Consider the following 20,701-nt stretch of genomic DNA (forward strand, 5'->3'; position numbering starts at 1 on the left):
AGGCTCCACGGGCCTAGCAGCAGTGTGGATCATCACATGAAGACTTGTCTTGAACTCAGCCTTAACCGATGTAGCACCAAACGTTTGAGTTCGTACGGGTACGTCGAGTTGCACCGCTTCCACACTGGCGTCCGCAGCGCGCAGCAATTTCCAGTGGGAGCGGCCACTCATCATACAGTCTAATCCGCTGTCAGGACAGTAGGGTAGAGTCAGCACTCCGTTCAAAGTCACATTTCGTTCAGAGTCTGGCAGCATCTCGCCAAGGCGTTTCAGGCGCGCTTTCTTCGAAATCCTAGCCTCGCGTAGCTGCTTGAACAACTTCTCCTTCTCGTCCTCCGTCGCCTTGACACATTCACACAGCCAGTGCAGTTCCTTGAACTTGGGGCATGATCCAGGCGGTGGGCGTGAAAACGAAGTCTTCGAATCACTTCTCAGCGTTGGTTTTACTGTATTTGTAGCAGGTGATGAAAGCACCGAGGTCGACGTGAACTTCTTGTCGTTTCAATGTCTCTTCTGCTTCTGCTTTGCAGGTTCAGCAGGTTTGCTTCCTCCTTGGCCACGGTCTGTTATCTCCTTCTTCTTCTGCTTGAGTCACTGATACTACGCTCCTGATCAGTCGGCAGCTCCACTATCAGCTCGAAGAGTAGTCTCGGATCCGTCGCTGCAGCCTTATTCGTGAAACGGACACACTGGTATACCTCCTTCTTCAGCGAGGCTGGCAGCAGCGATGCCATCAGGCGTTTGCACTGCTAGCGGTTTCCGTCGTTTCCGCTGAAGCACTCGAACAGTCCATTGTCCATGACGATCTTGTTCATCTTCTTAAAGTAGTCGAGGACGCGGGCTTCGACATCTCTTTCACCCACATCCATCTTCAATTCGATCTTGAATAAGGCCTAGATGTCAGGCAACGTGTTGTTCTTCACGCTGGTAATGTTGTGCTCGATCACGCAGTCAACATTCCCTCCGTAACGTCCGTCGAAGATCTGCGCAACTTGAGATCGCAGAACACGTCCAGCAAGTCACGGTCGAAAGCACGGGCGATTATTTCCACCATGGCGTCATAGTTCTCGCCAGTAACTCGACACTACGCTTGCAGTTTGGCCTCGTACTCCCTCCATTCTCGTTTCCACTTGACGAGTGACTTATGAGAGGTAGAGTCGATCCGCGGCGGTAGAACCGGCGTGGACAGTGGAACTGAACTGTGTGGCAAAGCGGGATCGCGAAATTTTCTGACGCGATCCAAGCTTGCCAGCGGTAGGCCCAGACTGCCGACTATCGGAGGGGGTACTCCGTTGATCAGGCGTGATAAAAAAAACCTTGTAGTCACCTTGTGTACCCGACGGCGGGGCAGGTTACGCTCTTCCGGTGTTCACTGAAGGCGTCAGTGCGTGACCAAGGGGAAGTTGGAGCTGGACTGCTCCTTCCGGGGAATGGGTGGGTGACGGCCACGCGGGTATCCTTCACGCGGTCGTCGGTTGGCGGTGATCGGGTCTTGGGACAAGTCGATCACGTGGAGGTTGTCCTTGGGGGTGAGCTGTTGTAGCCCTTTCCGTTGCTTGCCGCCTCCTCTAGCGGGGTCTTGAGTTGAGATAAGAGTATGCGATCGCCCGCTGGTCAAGCTATTCAGGTCTGCGTGGTGTCCTTGGTTGACTGGGCGGGTCCTTCGTCGGGTAGGCCAATGTAATCCCTTCCCCGGAAAGTATGGACGCCACTTATGCCTTGCAAAGCAAATCAGAATCACTTAACCAAATGTAAAGGCCCTAACGATCTCTCCCTATTCTGCTCTCTCCCTATCCCGCCTGCGCATCTCTTGATTGCACACCGTAACTTGGCCTGATGTACCAAGATCTTGGTACCCGTGCCGAAAAGATTGGTCCATTGTACCCACAATAATTGTGAGTACAGATTGCGTATCGAAATTTTTATCGCATGTCGATCTGGACCAGATCGCGTATCGAAATGATTGCTCAATATCGATCTCGATCAGGTCGGCATAAATAATTACGCCATACTCATCAGGTCGACATGTATCCACTTCAGGCCGGAGGTGGATGTCTTCTGAACACAACCGGACACAACTTGACATAACTGGACACAACTGGACACAACCGGTCATAACTGGACACAGCCGCCATCCTTCCACCGCGATTCCTCCAAACGTGATCTCATGCAATCAGTCCTCCAGGTCGCTCAATCCTTCAAACTGGCGAGTCGCTTCACCTCAACTGTGTCGCTCATTGGGACCGTCGGATGTAGCCATTCTACGCCGGTTGTAGATTCTAGATTCCACTGAGCGGTGCAGTACGGTTAGCGATACACGCAGGCAGTAGAAATCTCACTAACTAATTCTTTGTAGTATATACCGGGTCTGGATATCTCAAAAGCATCAATATACTACGATGCGGGGGCTGAACCCGCACGGAAAGGTAGCATAATGTATTGATGGACACCAAACAACCGCTTGCCAGGTTGATGGCGAAAGATGAAGTGAGTGAGAGCTGGCTTTCGCTCAGAGTAGATTCATGGTTAGTTGCTACGTCAATCAACTTGAGAGGCGGACCGAAGTGGACAGCGCTGCTTCAAGAAGCCAGACTGTCGCCACCACCGATCGCCAAAGGAAATATATCCTAGCTTACCTGTTCCTCCATGTAAGCTGAGTCAGGCACCAGCTGCCTGACCAGCGATCAACATCAAGTTACCCTTGTCCTCAACTGGCAGTCGCAGGACACATTAGGCCCTTTGTGATGTCGTCTGTGATCATTCTCTGGTGTCGACTGCGGCGGAATCTAAGCTGAAACGCTCGGCATCCACTACACACCCTACCTGAGTTCATAGTACGAAAGCAAGTAGTAGAAGCAAATAACGTCAAATCCGGTTGTGGTGATAAATGCTCTGTCATTTCCAGCGCCATAGATCGCCTCCCATGTCGTTCCATATCGTGGCTCAGGGTGGAGATCGGCTCTCGTGAGGTAGTGTTGGCCGCACTGACGATCACGCCTCTCCCTGGCCTTTGGCGGTGAGTGCAAGCATCAGAATGAGCACAATGCTCTCGCCGTTGCCCTCGTAGCTCATATTGCTATAGATGCGGAACAAAGTGCTGCGGGTGGGCACGTACTTTTCTTAATCTGTGCGCACTAGCTAAACCTATGTTTGGCGTCCTAGAATAGCTGCGGGAATCGCTCCAATGGAGGGAATCGCTCAAGATATTGAACGGCATGGAAGGCGATCTACGGCGCTGGAAATGACAGAGCGTTTATCACCACGACCGGATTTGACGTTAGCTGCTTCCACTACTTGCTTTCGCACTATGAACCCAGGTAGGGAGCAAACAGGCTATGGTTTGAGTTGTCACCTTCATTTTCACTTAGCACCGGAGGAGTGTGGGATTCTGTCGAGTGGCTGTCCTCTTCATTGCTCAAAGGTCTTTCTTCGCCAACGTCGTTCTCCACAGGCACCTTTTCTTCGATCCGGCGCTGGATTTGACGGGCCACCCGGACGTTTTCAGGGCATCTTGGATCCCCCGTTGGCTTCTTGCATTTAACAATGCTTGAAATTTCTTCTTGAGCGACACCAGTTTGCGCTCTGCGCGGTTGGTTTCGACCGCATAGTCTTTATAGCTGTGCCGCACTGGCTCCTATTCATTCGCACCCGTCGGCAGAACGTCACTAATGAACTCCAGGAGGACGTCCACATCGTGGGGGCTATCATTCTCGATACCTGTGACCCTCCCGCGCCTTGTCATGATGCTTGTGATTGCTGATGCCAGCTCAAAGGCTTGAATAGGTTCTTTTACGCGCCTCCACGTTGAGAATTCCCAGCTTCTGCTCGCTCCACTGCTGTCGCTCGGCCTCTGTGTCCACCTCCGCATCCGTGATGAGCAGTCTGGAGTCTTGAGATTGATGCGGGACAGATATTGATGCGGAAACAGAATGTGGCTTGTTAGTTGAAGTTATTAATATTGACAGGTAGGGCGCTTAATTGAGGTCATTTTATCCATGTCCGTAGGTTTATTCCGCCAAAACCCAGATCCATGATCTGAAGGGGAGGGGGGGGCTCTTTCAGATTTTGAGTCTGAACCGCTGCCTTTAAACAATTGAAGAATAAAATTGTTTTTCTATGTATGGGGTAGGGTAAATCATATCTGAACCAATTCAACTGGCTGTGGGAATCGCTCCGTTTACCCATTCGCGACGCCCTTGGATAAAATATATTATACAAGGTCAAGATACTCCGATCTAACAGGGCACAAAATTCGCCCTTTAAGGTTTTCACGGTACTCGCGTGAGGCTTGAGTGTTGTTCACTTTCCTCCCGGCTGCGGGATAGAGAAAGCCGGACGGTCTAAAAGGGTACAAAATTCGCCCTTTAAGGTTTTCATGGTAGTTTCCAAAGACGCAGCGGATTGGCTCATTTTTTCTGTTCTTGCGGCGACTAGACAAATTCGACGATCATTGGTTGAAATTCAACGAAATTTACGCGGTACGAAATCGCAGCCTTCGTGAAATACCATACCAGTCTCGTCTCCGCGCGATGGCGCGGTTTGAAGCTGCGTACACGTCACTACGATGGCGACGCCAGCTAGTTGCCCTGGGTTAGCGAGGCAGGCAGCCTGCCGCAGGCTAGCCGCGGTCTGTGCGGGAGCACAATATACAGTCGTATGGACGTCTAGTGCAGTGGGGAAAGGTAGTTTAGCAGATGAATAGATAGACCAGAGAATTGTGTTTACAAGGCTGGTTAGCAGAGATGAACGCTGAACTGCTGTGCGCTTGGCTACTATGAATTGTGAGTTTTACTGATTTGGTCTTTCATATATGCATCTGATTGGGAAATGCTATGCCTGTCTATTCTCGCTCTATCAATAAGCACCAATGGGAGTAAATATCTCTGTCTCACTCGATTTACTCATCTAAAGAGCCCCTGGGGTGAATTTTAGTTTTGGCGCGAACCTATAAAATGATCACCTTCCCAATCCAATTGGTATCAATTAGAGTAATGAATAAATGATGTCTGGCATCATGACTATATTAATTTATGCCTTGAGACATGAAACCCATGCCGCTTGCAGGCCACACAACCGATTTTTCTCCCTCGCGGGAATGCCGAAGCGCGAAATATCGTAGAGAAGCGTCCACGTCGACGGGCGCGCCATCTAGCGAGCGCTGCAAGCGATCTGGGCGGTGTCGTCGCATTCAATGATGTGTGGTCATGGCTCAAGAAGTCTGGCTGGTATTCTAAACCGCCTCTCAGACGTAGTCTGGACCTGCGCTATCGCTACATTCGACCGGATGGTGATGCAGATGGTCAAGAAGGCGTCGATTACCTTCTTGGCGAGGCTGATGTTCTTCGGTACGCTGCCGCGCTCACAAGTACGAGTCTTGCTTGTGTGAACGTGCGCGGCAGTGGTGTTAACGACGCATGAGGGTTGTTATGTCATCAGGAGGCAGTAACGACAACGGCAGCAACGAGCTTGCCGAATCCAGGTCAAGAGTGGACGAAGATCGAGGAGGACGCGAGCGCGGGCGAGGCAGTGATGGCCCCGATGGCAGCCATGGCGTGGCACCGGGTGCGTATTCGACTTGATTCAAGAGTAATGACTGCAGCTGATGATGTTTGTGCGTGGTGGTACGTAGCAGCATCAAAGACGGCAGCGGTAATCTGGCGGCATCCAGGCCAAGTGTGGATGGAGCTCAAAACAAACGCGGACACGAGCGTGGGAGTGGTGGTAGCGTCGGTGAACGTGGCAGCGACGGCGGACGTGGCGGTGGTGGCGGACGTGGCAGTGGAGGCCGCAGCGGTGGAGGTTGCGACAACGGCCGTGGCGATGCAATGGGTGCGTAGTTGTCTTGTTGCCGTGAACTGTTTAAGCACTCATTATGTATGTATTAATATGAATATTTTTATACTTGTTGTAGTATCAAACGCTGTTCCTGGGACGCCACAAGCCACAACTCGGGGGCAAACGCCCGACTCGTTACATCAGACCCAACCAGCGAGGACACCTCCGATAATGATGCAGGAGGTATACATGAATAAGTTGGTGACATTCACTCCAGAGCGCGAGACCTGGATGAAGTCCAAGCTTTACCGCCCTATCGGACCGGCATACATTGTGGAGCGTGTTTGCCGACACCCGATGCGAGGAAAGTTTGCGTCACTGTTTAAGATCCGCAGGCTGGATACTCAGTTCCAGAACGCCGTGGAACACGTGAGTGTCGGATGTGTTCAATCCGGGGCGGAGAACTACAAGGAGCTTACCCGGTTGAAGGACAACCCAGACTGGCAAGGGCTGGTTACGGGTGATGCCGACGATGACATTGACGTGGATGATGACGACAATTTGCACGTGGTGGAAGAATACAGGGAATTTGATCCGGGTGTTTTGCTTCCTGCCAACATAGAAGAAGTCGAAGCGATTCGAAATCTGCGATTTGAGCCCAACGGAGAAGTTGACGCGCCGACTGACCTCTACCAGCTTGCCGACGGCTCAACGAAAACGACCCTTCTACCACAGTATAAACACCTGTTTGAACACTCGGTCACCTCCAGATTTTTTGCGTACCTGCCTCTGTACTTCTGGCGCCAAGTGCTGTTTGAGACGAACAAGTGTTCTATTGTGCACGACATCAAAATTGGAGCGCCATTCACACTCGCGGAGCTGATGGCGTTTCTGGGCATCATGTTTTATATGGCCTTGAACGACAAAGGTGAATATGCGCACTACTGGGGTCAACAACCAGAAGACCTGATATTTGGTGGGAACTCCGTCTCGCTGGATAGCGCGATGTCTCTAAGTCGCTTCAAACTTCTGCGGTGCTGCCTGAGTTTCAATGCTGTACCGTCCACACTGGATCGTGACGCTGCTGCTCGTATCCGACCTCTACTAAACTTGCTGAAAGTGACTGGTGGTCTCTATGTCAAGGTTGGACGTAATGTGGCTTTGGACGAAGCCAGTATAGCGTGTCGGGCTCGACAAGGAAGGCACATGATCGTGTTCAATCCCATGAAGCCAACGGGTAAATACCATTTTCAGTTCTATGCTGCCTGCTGCTCATCTATTGCTTTAAGCTACAAGCTACATTGCAGTAGATGTGATATTGGCGACCGGCCCGATGGTGTAGTTGGACAGGAAGAAGCACTGTCGCTGCGAGTAGAATTTGACAAGGTGTCTAAGATTCGACAGCACGTGTTGGGGGTCGTGAGGCCATTTTTCGGTACTAACCGCATCATCAACATGGACAATTACTACACTTCGGTCCAACTGCTTCAAGAGCTGAAGCTCAAAGGTCTTTACGGTCGAGGAACCATCAAATCTAACAGCAAGCACTTCCCTCGTCACACGATCCTGGATGATTCTAAATGTACGCGCGGCGACCTCCTCCAGGCCATCTCCCATTATTATAGCATGATCGCTGCGTCATGGTGCGACGGCGACATCGTCAACATGGTGTCGAATGCCGACCCATGTACGATTATACATGTCTCAAGAATGGTGGGCAATTCGTCACAAGAATTTGCTGCTCCGACATGCATAGGTCAGTACAATCAGAATATGCAAGGGGATGGACAGGTTGGACCAGATCCGAGGCTGATTTTCCATTGCAGATGGTCACTCCTTCAAGAAGTGGCATAAAAAACTTGCCTTAGCAATGATAGACACTGCTCGATCAAATGCGTATTCGACGCGGCGGCTAGCAGGAGTCGGTCCTCCTGCGCGTGATCCACATCGCGAATTTGTCATGGATTTGGCGTGTCAGCTCATGGATGGCAAGTGGATCGAAGCTCCCAGCGAAGGTCGTATGGTGTACGGAACTAGTTCACTAAACAATGCCGTGGATGTGGAAGGCGTTGAGCCGACGCCAGTGTCGACCCCCAGCGCGAACGTTCCCGTCCAGCGATTCACTGCCGTTGCCTCGAAGCAAATTCACAGCAAGAAGAGCCGGAAACGACGCAGATGTGTTGTGTGCCGCTGGGAGGATCGCTACCCGACAGAGGTAACAACATACTGCCTTACCCACAGTGTGTTCTTGTGTCGAGAAGTAAACGAGAAGCCCCCAACGAGCTGGATGTGTCCACAGCAATCTGGACATGTTGGGATAAATTTCACAGGTTTTATTTGCTCCAAGATCTGTTCACCGTGAAAGGTAACATTCGCAGGGGCTTGTCACTAGCTCAAGCTAAAAGCGCTGCTGCTGAAAGTAATCCTACCAAGCGCAACCTACCTGAACCAATCTCAAAGCCAGACGTTGTGCGTCAAATTATCATATACTGTAGCTTCTATCGTCGGTGGGTGAGCTGCTTAAGCTGGCTCGATGCTGGCAAGGTTGTGCTGTTGCCGCTGCTGGATGGGCCGGTGGTACTTCTGCTGGCGGTCCGGTTGTGCCGCTGCTGCTGCTGGATGGGATGGTTGTGCCATGGTGATGGTGTCAATATGATGTTGGCCAAGCTATTGGTGTTCGTGCAGACGCGTTCCTCGTAGTGCTCAAGAAGTTTGTAGTATTGGTGGTATTATCACTAACTTTTGTTGTAAGTATAGATCGGGGTCAAATTAGACTTTCCAGCTGCATTCTACCATCCGTTCGTCGGCTAGCTTCCAGCGGAGACAGAATAGTTGCAAACATCTACCACTGTGTCACGGACAGAAACGAGCAGTCGCAACAATAATTCATGCATTTGGCATGGCGCTAAGTTCTTGGGCTACAAATAGCTTTGCTGATTCTTTGAAAAGAAAGTAATTCGCGTAGATAATTGTAGCATCAGAAGTTGGACTTCGTACAGACAGTGCCACGCCTCGTACATCTGTAGCCTTCATGACCACCTTCCGCAGAAATGGGAATGAATCAGCATATCTTTGAATGTACTGTTCTCCGAGAGTACACAAATCAGATCGAACTTCGACCCCAACACATTTGCTGGTGCAGGTAGTAAGAGCAACTTGAGTTAGTACATTGCCAATACCAGCTCCCACATCAAGAAAGATGTCATGCGTGTTCAATGGCCCCAGATCCGTGATCATGACAGCAACCCCGGATGGCAGCAACTCCCCCGCGTTGTCTTGCTTTCTACCAGCGTCTTGGTGAATGTCTCCTGCAGTAATATTGCTAAATGTCGAGGCCAGAACTCGTATTGCGTCATGCAACGGGAGCAACGAAGAGCATGACGTTGCTGGCAATCGGGGCGGAGCCTGAAGTTCCACCACTACACTGGCCGACTGCGCTTCCAACGCATTACCAGGTCTCTCCACCCTGCGCACGCCGACGGCTCCAACGCGCAGATCAACTGCTCCATCGCCGGAGGTATCGACGAATCCAACGTGCCGCCCAACTGCTCCATCACTGCACTGCTCGACGGCTTCGTCACCGCAGCCGACCGCTTTGTCACTGCGCCTATTTGTTGCCTCACCACTGCATTGCCTGATGGCTCCACCTTCCGCCTCACTTCTACGCTTCCTAATGACCCCACGTTTAGCCGGGCATCTGTAGACGACAGCAAACATCGCTCTGGCGCTGATCCACCAAAAAAGCATCGCGGAAAGTCCTAGACGAACTTACCATACGTCCGCTTGAGAGATGCGAGACGCAGCCGAAGCTCGGCAGCTGTCCGCTTAGACTTGGTCATGCGTCGCACCACGTAAGCCCATGTGATCCGAATGCCTTCCTTCTCAAACTCGTAGGCGATCTGAACAAGTTGTTGTCTTCCCAATCGCGAAAGCTGGTGCGCATGGCAAAGGTAGTGCGTGTATCTTAATTTAACTATAGCTCCACTGCAACTGAATGATGCATGTGTATAGCTGTTTGTAAGGCCGCCGCGACTGGCGCTGAGGGGAGGGTTGACTCGGTAAGATTAAAAAAAATGATGGGGGATCCTCAGTTTATGAACGCAAATGGGTGACGTCGCACGTATTTTATAGAGCCAGACCAAGGCACGCGCTTGCACCCTCTGCTGTGATTGGTAGTAACAAAATTCGTGAGTACGTCAGGCCTCAAAAAGCTAAAGGGCACAAAATGCGCGTCTCATTTGCACCGTGTTTTGCAAAAACCCTAAAAGGGCGAAAAAAGTATCCTTTTAGCGCGAAAGGGTTAATAAACAAAATTGTTGGGATTCACCCTGAAATAAATCTCAGTCTTGGCACGAGCCTGTTACACATCGGTTATATTAACCTAGCAAGCGAGATCCACTCCTAAGAATGTATCTTCCTTCGTCTTAAAAGTAAAAGCACGTGTTGAAGTGTTCTACGTTCCTTCCGTTTTCGTGTGCGGCGCGGCATTGCACATGCCACTCGGTGGGAAGTCTCCCGAACAGATCTAACGAACATCAATATGATGCACCGAAAACAGAGGCGAGCTTTTACAAACGGTAAGCCCAGGGGGCCTCAAATTCATGATCCTTCGATTGTGAGAAATACTCTCCGTGTACTTGCCACGGCCTTACTAAAACTAGTATTAATGGTTTCGGCGTCCCGTCATCGTTTTCGTTTTCAGTGAGGTACATTGAGTCACTTAGAATTCTAACGACTTCTGATGTCCGTTCTAGCTATTGCCTCTATGTCAATTGCTAGCATTCTCCCGGTCCAGGCTTTCGCCTCGCCGTCACACACCGGCCTCCTTTGTGGCAGTCGGTCACGGCTTCCGCTTGAGCCGTGTCTTCTATTTTTCCAAGCCAGGGTAACATGTCTATCCCCATATTCCTGAGCACTGTCTTCCAGCGTTGGTCTGCACTCTTGCCTACGAGTAGTGTTCGTTGCATACTGGCCCTTTTCGTCAGGCGTCCCGTCACATCAGCACAGCGCCTCTTTGGTGAGCACGACACTCTTTTACCGAGACGTCTTCGCGTAAATAATGGTAGTGTCATCGCTGTTTGCGTTCATAAGAAAACACCAGCCAGTGTCCGAGTTGCCGTTTCCCGTTTGTTCAGTCGTATCCCAGACCCTGGGCCAGAGGCACCCTGTTGGTTATCAAGGAATCGGTAGGAAGAGCTCATTCGAAAATCTGCGCTCGACCAACCAAGAAGCATCGAAATGCTTCTGGACTTGCCCTGTCGGCCGCCGTTGCCCTGGCGGTGCTCACCTCTCCTGCCAATGCCCACGGGTACCTCGAAGAGCCCAAGCTGAGTTGGACCAGTGGAAGTGCCAACTCTGGGTGGATTACCAAGGTTGACAACTACTGGGATATCGGCTCGGGTGGAGATCAATGCGGCCTGTACAAGACCATGGCTGCGGAGAAGAAAATGACTGTCCGCGATGTTGTGCTGGATATTGTCAAGGGCCAGAAGTGCGGTAACACCGACGACAGCGCAAGCCCTCAGCCAATTCCCAGCGATGGGAAAGCGAAATGGCTGGGCAGCGCAGGTGGTGGCTTCACGCACGTTGGCCCCTGTGAGATTTATCTCGACGACACGATGGTGCTCCACAGCGACAACTGCCAGGACGACTACCCCGGTGGTGATGTCGGGTCGACTCAAACGTCGGACATGCCGGTGGACTACTCGTCGTGCAACGGGAAGTGCACCTTGACCATCTACTGGCTGGCGTTCCAGAACGCCCAATGGCAGGCGTATGGTAAGTCGGCTACGTTTGCAGTGCTGTGGAGCCTGTTTCTGACTTGTGTTTCTGTGTGTCTATTGTAACAGTCAATTGTGCTCCCCTATCGGGAAGCGGGTCTGCGACTCAGACGCAGTCTACCGCAGGTTCATCCACGAGCGCTCAAGAGACACCGGCGACGCAGGGGTCTTCGTCGGAACAGGAGGAAGCAGACTCATCAGCAACCGAAGCACCTTCATCGGAGCAGCAGTCCACCCAGGCTCCTTCTTCGGAACAACAGTCGACTGATGCCCCTTCTGCCGAACAACAAGAGACCCAGGCGCCGGCGACCCAGGCTTCTTCGGAACAGCAGTCGACTGAGGCCCCTTCTGCCGAACAACAAGAGACCCAAGCCCCGTCAACTGAGCAGCAGTCAACTCAAGCCCCGTCGACGCAGACCCCTTCATCGGAGCAGCAGTCCACCCAGGCTCCATCTCCGGAACAACAGCCGACGCAGGACCCTTCGCCTGAGCAGCAAGCGACCCAAGCTCCGTCAACTGAGCAGCAGCCCACCCAAGCACCGTCAAACCAGTGGACCCCTACTCCGTGGACCCAAGCTCCATCGTCGCAATGGACTCAGGCTCCGTCTACGCAGTGGACTCAAGCCCCGTCGACCGAGCAGCAGTCGATGACTTTCAACACGCTTAACGGCGAAACAGGTACTGTTCAGCCTTCCTCGAACCTTCGTAAGTAGTTTGTGGCATGCTCCGTGGTTATAGCAGTATACCACAGCAACGTAAATGTAGTCCGCGACCTCACAATTACCGTGATGAGTTGCCTGTGAATCCATTCAGTACATTTCTTTGGAAACGGTTGGACTGTACTTTCGGGTAAACTAGAACATAGCTCATCGGATGACAAGATCCAGACAAGCCACGTGCGAGTCAAGGACTGTAGAATCTTCGGCTGGTAAAGAAGCCACGAAGATAGATTCGCTTGGGGGGCATTTTGCTTTTCAATCTCGAGCAGCACGAGATTGATAAGCGTTACTGTCGACGGTCGAGTGGGTCAGCATCTCTGCCGAGGCCTCAGTTGCCTGATCCTCAGGACGGAACTTTCATCTCCCGCATCGTACATACATGTAGGAGTTGTGCTTGATACAATTTGAATTCTGGAAGTGCAAGCCGGTTTATGATCTGACGCAATTGTTAAAGTAAATGTAATGATTTGCAGAGGATTACGAGAGCGGAGGATAGCGCAAAGAGTAAGATAGAGGAGGAGGGTGTCAGATTATACAGATTGTGGGGCGAAAACATACAATCATGGGGTCATTCCATACTGGATGGGGTCTCGCCATTCATGTTGTGTCGAATGGGTATCGGTTACACAAGTGGTGTTTCCGTTTGCCTGCTGGTCCGCTGTGTTGTGCTGAGCTACGTATTTATACTCAAGTGCCTTCATAACCTAGAACTCCCATGGATATACGTGCAGAAGCAGTTCGCAATTCGCGCTCTCCGAATGGCCGGTGTAACAGGATCTTTCCTTCTCTTGGACGCGAACCCCCATGTAGGACCAAGGCTGGAACGAGGAGCTGCTCTCCGTGCGTCAGGGGGTGAAGGCCACCACCTGGCAAGTGCCACACAGTTCTTCATAAGCCACGGGAGGCGGACATGGTGACCCCGCGGACCTTCAAAGAAGGACACACACCAACTCGCGATGGACCTGGCGGACTCTTCGCGTTGAAGAAGATCGCATCGCCAAGGCGCACCAAGGCCCCAGTAACCCTCGGAGCGCTCAGGACAAGCAAATACCAAGGCGCATTGACATGGTGAACCCTCGCGCACACGCAGCTCAAACACCAAAGCACGAAGGGCATGGAGACTCTCCACGTGCTCAAGATCTCACACACCAAGACGTATCGGGTCTGGTAAGCCCCTCGCGTTCCCGTTCAAGCACCAACGCATAAAGGAGTTGGGACCCTCGCTGCTCACGATCCCCCCCCCCCCCCCCCAGAGTGCAATACAGCAATCCATAGACATACATACCTCTTACCGATATCGCCCTCGAAAGGGACTCAGCAGAGCCCGACCAACGGATACAGCAACCACCGCATCAGTGTCTGAATACTCGTCTTGGCGTGAAGACCCAGATCGACCGAACAAGACCTCTCAGAGAGGATCCACTGTAGCGGATATGGTACACCCACCGCATGAATGACTGAAGGAAAAGACCGAGGTAAAAGCTTCGAGGAAGACAGGCAGATCTTTGACGTCTGCCTAAGAAAAGACATCTATAGGAAATAACATAAGCATCAAATAGTAGGCCGCTTAGCCATGGATATACATAAGCTGCTGTTTGTACACCTGGTCGAGAGAGGCAACGCACGTCGAAGGGGAGGATCTCGTCCAGAAAAGAGTGCAAACAATGAGCGAGACTATCAGGCGTAAGCTGCATGTGTGGACTAGTCTGGTTAGTGCTGAACAACTCATTGATCATTGCATGCAGTGCTTGCTCCTCTTGTAGACGCTGTTGGGCTTGATTAATCAGAAGCCGCTCTTTCAGGACATCCACCTTGTAGCTCAACGACTTGGATAGCTTTACTTGAGCCTTTGCGGTACGGTACTGCATAGACAGCTCCTCTTTATCCCGCTTTGTACCCTTCACACTTGTGGACGATCGCTCCGCCGCCGTGATGCTAGTTTTTGAAGACTTCGCCGAAGTCATATTCCCGCTGGACGGCTCTGGCTGTAGCTCTATCTCCGAGGATTTACGATTGCTGACCGAGGGCGCTCAACGAACTTATCAAGCGCCTGCTCGACTTTAGGGCACTTCGACAGCACATCATAACACACGATGTACGCGAAGTGATGCTTGTTGCACTCGTAATACAGCGCCAACGTCTTCTTCATGGTGCCCTGCTCTGTCAACACTGTCGCAATGATTCGACTCGATTCGAATAGCCTACATACTTCGCAATAGACCTTTGAATCTGGCCGTAATTCGCCTGAAGGCTTGATCAGGATCGACGTTCCAAGATCTTCGCTGCTAGAGCAGCGGCAATGGGCTCAGATCTCAAGATCTTCCACTGGGTCATAGTTCGTCCCCGCACTACCTTCTCTCGTGCTGCCATCTCGTCTCGCCACCAAGCAATGATCGCCAAACACACGGATGGTCGCCCACTCACTTCGCCAGGTTCAATATACGGAAGTGTCAAGCTGACACTCCCGTATATTGAACCTACCCTGTTTATGACTGTATATTTTGGAGCCACCGTCTGTATACAGTAGAAGATTGAGAAGTGAGGACTGGGAGTCCTAAGTAGGGATAATAACCCCTTATGTGCCATAAGTTGACTGATCTGCATTGCATGGGATACTAATCCCTAATACTACTTGAGTACTATGAAAAAACGTAGGCACGGAGATGCATATTTTAACAGCACATCAACGTGACCAATTAGTCTATACGAGTAGATTCAGGCTCTTTTTTTTCAAAACGGAAGTAGATTGAAGTCGGAATACATGAGATCTTATTCTTGCTTGGCATGCTGAGTGGGATTCTTTACTTTGATCCTTCAGGGTACAGCCACGGCTTCACAAGTTCCGATATGATCTCGACAGGAACGGTAGGGGTGAAGTGAGCGATGCAGCACTGTCTGGAGGCATTAAACGAGCTGCCGGACTCGTTTCAACTGCCTCGCGACCCTTGCATAGCAAGATCATCGTGAGCAAGTGCCATGTGATGGTTTCGGAATCCGTGTCTTCGTCCTGATGGTTTTGCTCGATCTACTTGTACGTGGTCTACATTTTGCCCTGGATCTACTTGAGTAGATTACTAATAACTGCTCCATCGCTTTGCCAGGCGAGATACTTTGTCATCAAAAATGAGGTGCTATTTAAATAATAAGGTACATGTAGCATCATTATATTTTGATGATGCTATCATAGTATCGTGCCATTGTATGTGCCTATCCAAACACATTCCAGCGCAAAGTTCGAGCGCATATGTTTAATGTGTGTACGGTACCGTATTCGGTGTGCTCATGCAAGACACACCACTGGTGAGCTGTGCGCACAAAAGCAACTTGTCTGGTGTGATTCAAGGTGCTTTGCCGCTACTGTGTGTCCTTACGCTCTTATAAACTGCTACTTGAAGTAGGTTTGCCATCATTGATGGTGTTGGTTTGCCATCATTGATGGTGTTCAACGACGAACACATCGTATTACGACTCGTAAAGGGCATTGTACGTATGTATGTAGTTATCCGTTAGCAGATGTAAAGAGCCTTTACATCAGCATCCCGCGATTTCCTCACCGAACAGGCTTTTGCCTGTGGGTCAGGCTGACCCAAGCCAGAGAATCGAAATCGCACTTGGCTTTACGAGACACTTTTAATTTTTGCAAACACCCGAACGCGATGCTGACTGGAATTGCTCTCTCGTCCGCCATTGCCCTGCTGGCTTTTGCCTCCCACGCTGACGCCCACGGCAATCTCAAGGAACCCGAAGCGACTTTCGAGGATGGCGCACCTACCGTCGAGTGGGTCACGCTGATTGACAACTACTGGGACATTGGTTCTGGTGGAGACCAAGTGGGCAAGTACAAGACCATGGCGGCGGAGAAGAAGATGAGCGTACGTGACGTTGTGCTGGACATGGTCAAAGACAAGAAGTGCGGCTACACGCGCACGGACGTGGACCCACAGCCGATACCCACCGACGGAAAAGTCAAATGGTGGGGCAACGGCGGTGGCGGCTTCACCCACACAGGTCCGTGCGAGATTTACATCGACGATACGATGGTGCTCCACGGCGATGACTGTGAAGAGGAGTATCCCGGTGGCCCTGATGGTTCGAACAAGATGTCGGAGATGCCAGTCGACTACTCGTCTTGCAACGGCGAGTGCACGCTGACCATTTACTGGTTGGCTTTCCAGAACGCGCAGTGGCAAGCGTATGTGAACTGCGTCTCGTTGAAGGGAAGCGGCTCGGCGACGCAGACCCAGACCCAGACGTCGAGTGCGGAGTCGTCGGCTGACCAACAGACGACAGAGGCGCCTTCAACGGAAACTCAGTCAGCTGCGGGATCATCGACTGGAAATGAGTCGACGGATGCTCCTGCCGCGACGACTCAATCCACGGAGGCGCCTTCAACGGAAACTCAGTCAGCTGAGGGATCTTCAGCTGGGACGGAGTCGACGGATGCTCCTGCTGCAACGGAGGCCCCGTCCACCGAGACGCAGGCGACTCCAGCTCCGGCAACGGAGACGAAATGCAATGCCCCCGCCCGTCGTCTCCGTAAGAAGGTTACGGTCCTATGAGTGATCCAGTAATGTCTGGAAGTTACAGGTTCTTCCGAAGAGAACACAAATAGTGAGTGAGTTTGAGCAAGAGCCTTTGATGTCAATATGCCGTTCCTAAATGTGCACACTTCCGAGTCATTCTACATTTGTTAGCTCCCTCGATTCCCTCGAAAATACTGTCACCGGCATGTCATCCATGACCCATTGGTGTCCGTCTCGGCGATAACAGATGAACAGCAGCTGATAAACGGCACCGAGCTCCTGTACCACGCTCGCTGCGCCAAAGAAATCCCCGCGAATGAAAGTCAAGACATGACACAAAGATCGGCCTTGCACTCGCCCAGTCGAGGGTGCCAATTGCAACGACACCAGAATTGAGACCAATGCCGCTGGATCCAGTCGTGGCAGCTTTTACCATTCTCCAAACTCGTCTTGACCAAGCAGAAGAAGAAATTTCGCAATGCTTTCCGATGTTGTTCTGTCATCCGCGGTCGCGTTACTGGCACTTGTGACCCACGTTGATGCCTGAACCAACGTTTATGGACAGCAAGTCCACCGTCGAATGGGTCGCGCAGGTCGACTACTACTGGGAGGAAGTGGGCTCCGGTGGCGACCAAGTCGACATCTTCAAGACCATGGCCGAAGAGAAGAACATGAGCGTGAAGGATGTCCTTGGCACTGGAATATCCGTGTGGCTACACGCGCACGGATGTCGATCCGAAAGCAATTCGGACGGACGGTTTGGCCATTTGGTATCGCAACGACGGCGGTGGCTTCACACACCAGGGCCCCTGCGAGATCTACCTCGACGATACCATGATCCTGCACGGCGACAACTGCGAAGACGAGTATTCGGGCGGCGCTGATGACTCGGGTATCATGTCGGACATGCCGATCGACTACTCATCCTGCAATGGTGCTTGCACACTGGCCATCTACTGGCTTGGTTTCCAGAACGAACAGTGGCAAGCTTACAGTGAATGGGTGGAACAGCAACTTCCAGCAGTCAGGATGGGGCCACTGTCAGTGCAGCGACTGCTTCAAGTGCTTCCGCGACGACGGCAAGCGTGCAAGCGAGCGGCTCCACGGCGAACGAAGCGAGCACCGAAACGACCGAGGTCACTGTCACTGAAATTTCGACCACGGAGGCCCCAGCAACTGAAGCCGCTGCGATGGAGATCACAGGTTCAAGTGAGTCGATTACGAAGGCTCCTGCTATGGACGTCGCCGCAAGTAGACAAGCAGTTTAGCAGTGGGAAGAGGAGTTATGTGTTGAGTACAGACTGAGCCTCCTGCTTATATGTATGATAAGCCTTTGGAGCGACGTTCGCATGAGTATTGCAGCTCAGCTCTCAATGACTCCCAAAAGCCAACAGTTCTCTTTTGCTGTTGCTTACTACACGAACTGAGACCCACCGGCACCGGCACCTAAACCAGCCCGAACCGAGGATGGCGCGTCCACTGTTGACTCGATCGTTCAGATTGACAACTATTGGGACGTAGATTCTGGCGGCGAGCGAAGTGGTAAAGTCGCACGCACCTCTTTCACGTTTGAGGTTCACTACGACGTGCATTCCGGTGGTGCGACAACGCACTTTGCTTCTTGGCTACAAGAACATTATGAGAACGAATGCTGCAAAGCGCCTCGCTACTGTCTAGATGCCACGTCAAACTACGATAGCCTCTCTTGAACCTCTCAGGTTGGAACCTTCACTCAAACTGTCGCCCCCCCCCCAAGACTTGCGTCGGAAAGTGCTCTACATGTATTAATGTATTATACTACACCCCGGAAGGAGTCCGGTTTGTACCGACTGTTACTTGCTCGTTCCCTTGACGAGATCGGCGCCAGTTACCACATTCCAGTTACCTGTGGTAACTTACCACAGGTATCCAGTTGAACCCTTCCAACAGTGAACCCAGTGACCGCCATAGCACACAAAACTTACATAAATTCAAGTTGTTCGCCCCAATGCCCCTCTCATTCGCCGTTTTAGTCGACGCCCCACACCACGATCGCCATAGTCGCAGCATCACCTCGGCCGGACTAAGAAATGTTCCACATCCCGGCCTTGGTCTACGCCTTCCTGTCGGGCCATCACGTGCCTCCCATCACAGAACGGGATGTGCTGCGGACAGAGCGTCCACAAGATACGGACGAGTTCCACGAGCTCTTCCGGAGGACATCCACACGCCTCCGCTGCATCCACACAAGTCTCATCGGCCGTGGCGTAGATAATTTGCGTACAAGTGTGGGGGTGTTGGTGCTGTTCCAGCGACTGGTCGCGAGGTTCCGAGCCGCCGTGCACAAGCACGCGGCGCTCAATGTGCTGGTGCGGTTTGTCACCAAAAGGTCGACGCTCGAGAAGTTGCAGGAGCTGCACGGGGTGATTGACCGCTTATTTGGGTATTTGGGTCTACTGGAGGACCCGGAAATGGTCACGTGGAGGGAAGAATGGGACGGTGACTGCGACCGCATGCACAAACTCTTCACCCAGCGCGTGGACCAGCCCAAATTCATCGTCGCCCGCCTGCCGAACGCAGAGATCGCCGAGATGTTGGCCATTCTCAAGTTTGAACTGGAGTTCCACAGAGACGAGCTGTCCCCCGAGCAAGAAAAACTGATGAAAGACACATGCGTCAAGGTGATGCGGTGCACCAACGTGAAGGTGCCCAGGATCTCTGCTTTTTACATCCCGACCATGGATGTGGACCTCGGATCGCACTATGAGAGTGTCCGAGACACAATCTGCGATGTGAAGCGAGGAGTGTACGACCAGGAAACGCGCCTCGTGGCTCAGTATTTGTACGCGGATAGATTGTATGCGAGGCAGCTTTTCTGGCGCGCTACTGAGATTTGGCACGGGTTCCAGCACCCGAACGTGTCCAAGATGCTGGGCGAGTCTCTCGTCCAGAACCAACCGCTCGTCGTGTGGGAAGATGCCGCTGCTCACGGCAATTTTATCCACTTCTTCGCCGGAGAGCACGACAACCACCAAAGACGCCTGTGGCGGATGTTTTTGCAGGTTGGACACGGGCTGAACTATATCCACCAGCAAGGGCAGACCCATGGAAATCTCAAGTGCTCGCACATACTCGTAGCTCGGAACGGCACGCCTAAAATCTGCCACTTCGAGCTGAGTAAAGGGTCCACGGTGGGTGGTGTTGATCGCTGGAAAAGTCCCGAGTACAACCTGGGTACGGGTATCGACCCGTCAAAGGCAGGGGATGTCTACGCCTTTGGACTGTGCATTATCGAGGCGCGTTCAGGGGGTATTCCGTATGGCCTAGAATGCGACGAGCATGTGAAAGATCAGCTTCAGCTGGGGGATTGTTACCCACGACCTGAAGATATGCGCGACGATGAATGGGACGTCGTCAAGCGGTTCGTTGCTCACAACCCGAACGATAGGCCCACGATGGCTCAGGCAATCGAGATGCTGGAGGAACTAGCCTGGAAGGAGGCTCTAGAGGAGGAAACTGACGCTGACAGAGGTGTCAAGACGGCATGACGAGGTCTGCCGTACCAAAGTGTAAGCGAGAAAAGTGAGCTTTGAGAAGCATGAGCTTTTCAAGATTGTACAAGTCGAATTCCGGCGGAAATGGATAAACTCGGAGCGCCGACACTTAAAGTGAATTGAATTCGCGTACAGTCGTACGCATGATGAAAAGCGGCTTCGTTGATGAAGTAGATATGGTATCTAAACTACAAAATCTTAAAACTACTACTAAAATGTAATACACGTGACAAACTGCAATCAAGATCCTCATCAGTTTCACTTCAATGGGCAGGTACGTTACTTGCATAAAGGTTGCAATGGGTGGATAGGATACAATGGAAGTATGAACTGGTCTGAATTAGGTGATCAACGGGAAGGGGGGGGGGGGG

General features: G+C 51.9%; 2 protein-coding genes across 2 annotated transcripts; both read left to right on the plus strand.

Moving 5' to 3' along the window:
• Positions 1-11,465: 11,465 nt before the first annotated feature.
• On the plus strand, positions 11,466-12,268 carry KRP23_1622 (uncharacterized protein; the record flags this gene model as incomplete). Its single annotated transcript, XM_067886279.1, has 2 exons — positions 11,466-11,553; positions 11,625-12,268. The coding sequence occupies 2 exons, from the start codon at positions 11,466-11,468 to the stop codon at positions 12,266-12,268; spliced, it is 732 nt and encodes a 243-aa protein (XP_067748955.1).
• Positions 12,269-18,866: 6,598 nt separating this feature from the next.
• On the plus strand, positions 18,867-20,324 carry KRP23_1623 (Tyrosine-protein kinase Fer; the record flags this gene model as incomplete). Its single annotated transcript, XM_067886280.1, has 1 exon — positions 18,867-20,324. The coding sequence occupies one exon, from the start codon at positions 18,867-18,869 to the stop codon at positions 20,322-20,324; it is 1,458 nt and encodes a 485-aa protein (XP_067748956.1).
• Between the last annotated feature and the right edge of the window lie 377 nt (positions 20,325-20,701).

Source organism: Phytophthora ramorum (genome assembly GCF_020800215.1).
Source record: "Phytophthora ramorum isolate Pr-102 chromosome Unknown Phyram_PR-102_s0002, whole genome shotgun sequence".
In the NCBI taxonomy this organism is placed as follows: domain Eukaryota; phylum Oomycota; class Peronosporomycetes; order Peronosporales; family Peronosporaceae; genus Phytophthora; species Phytophthora ramorum.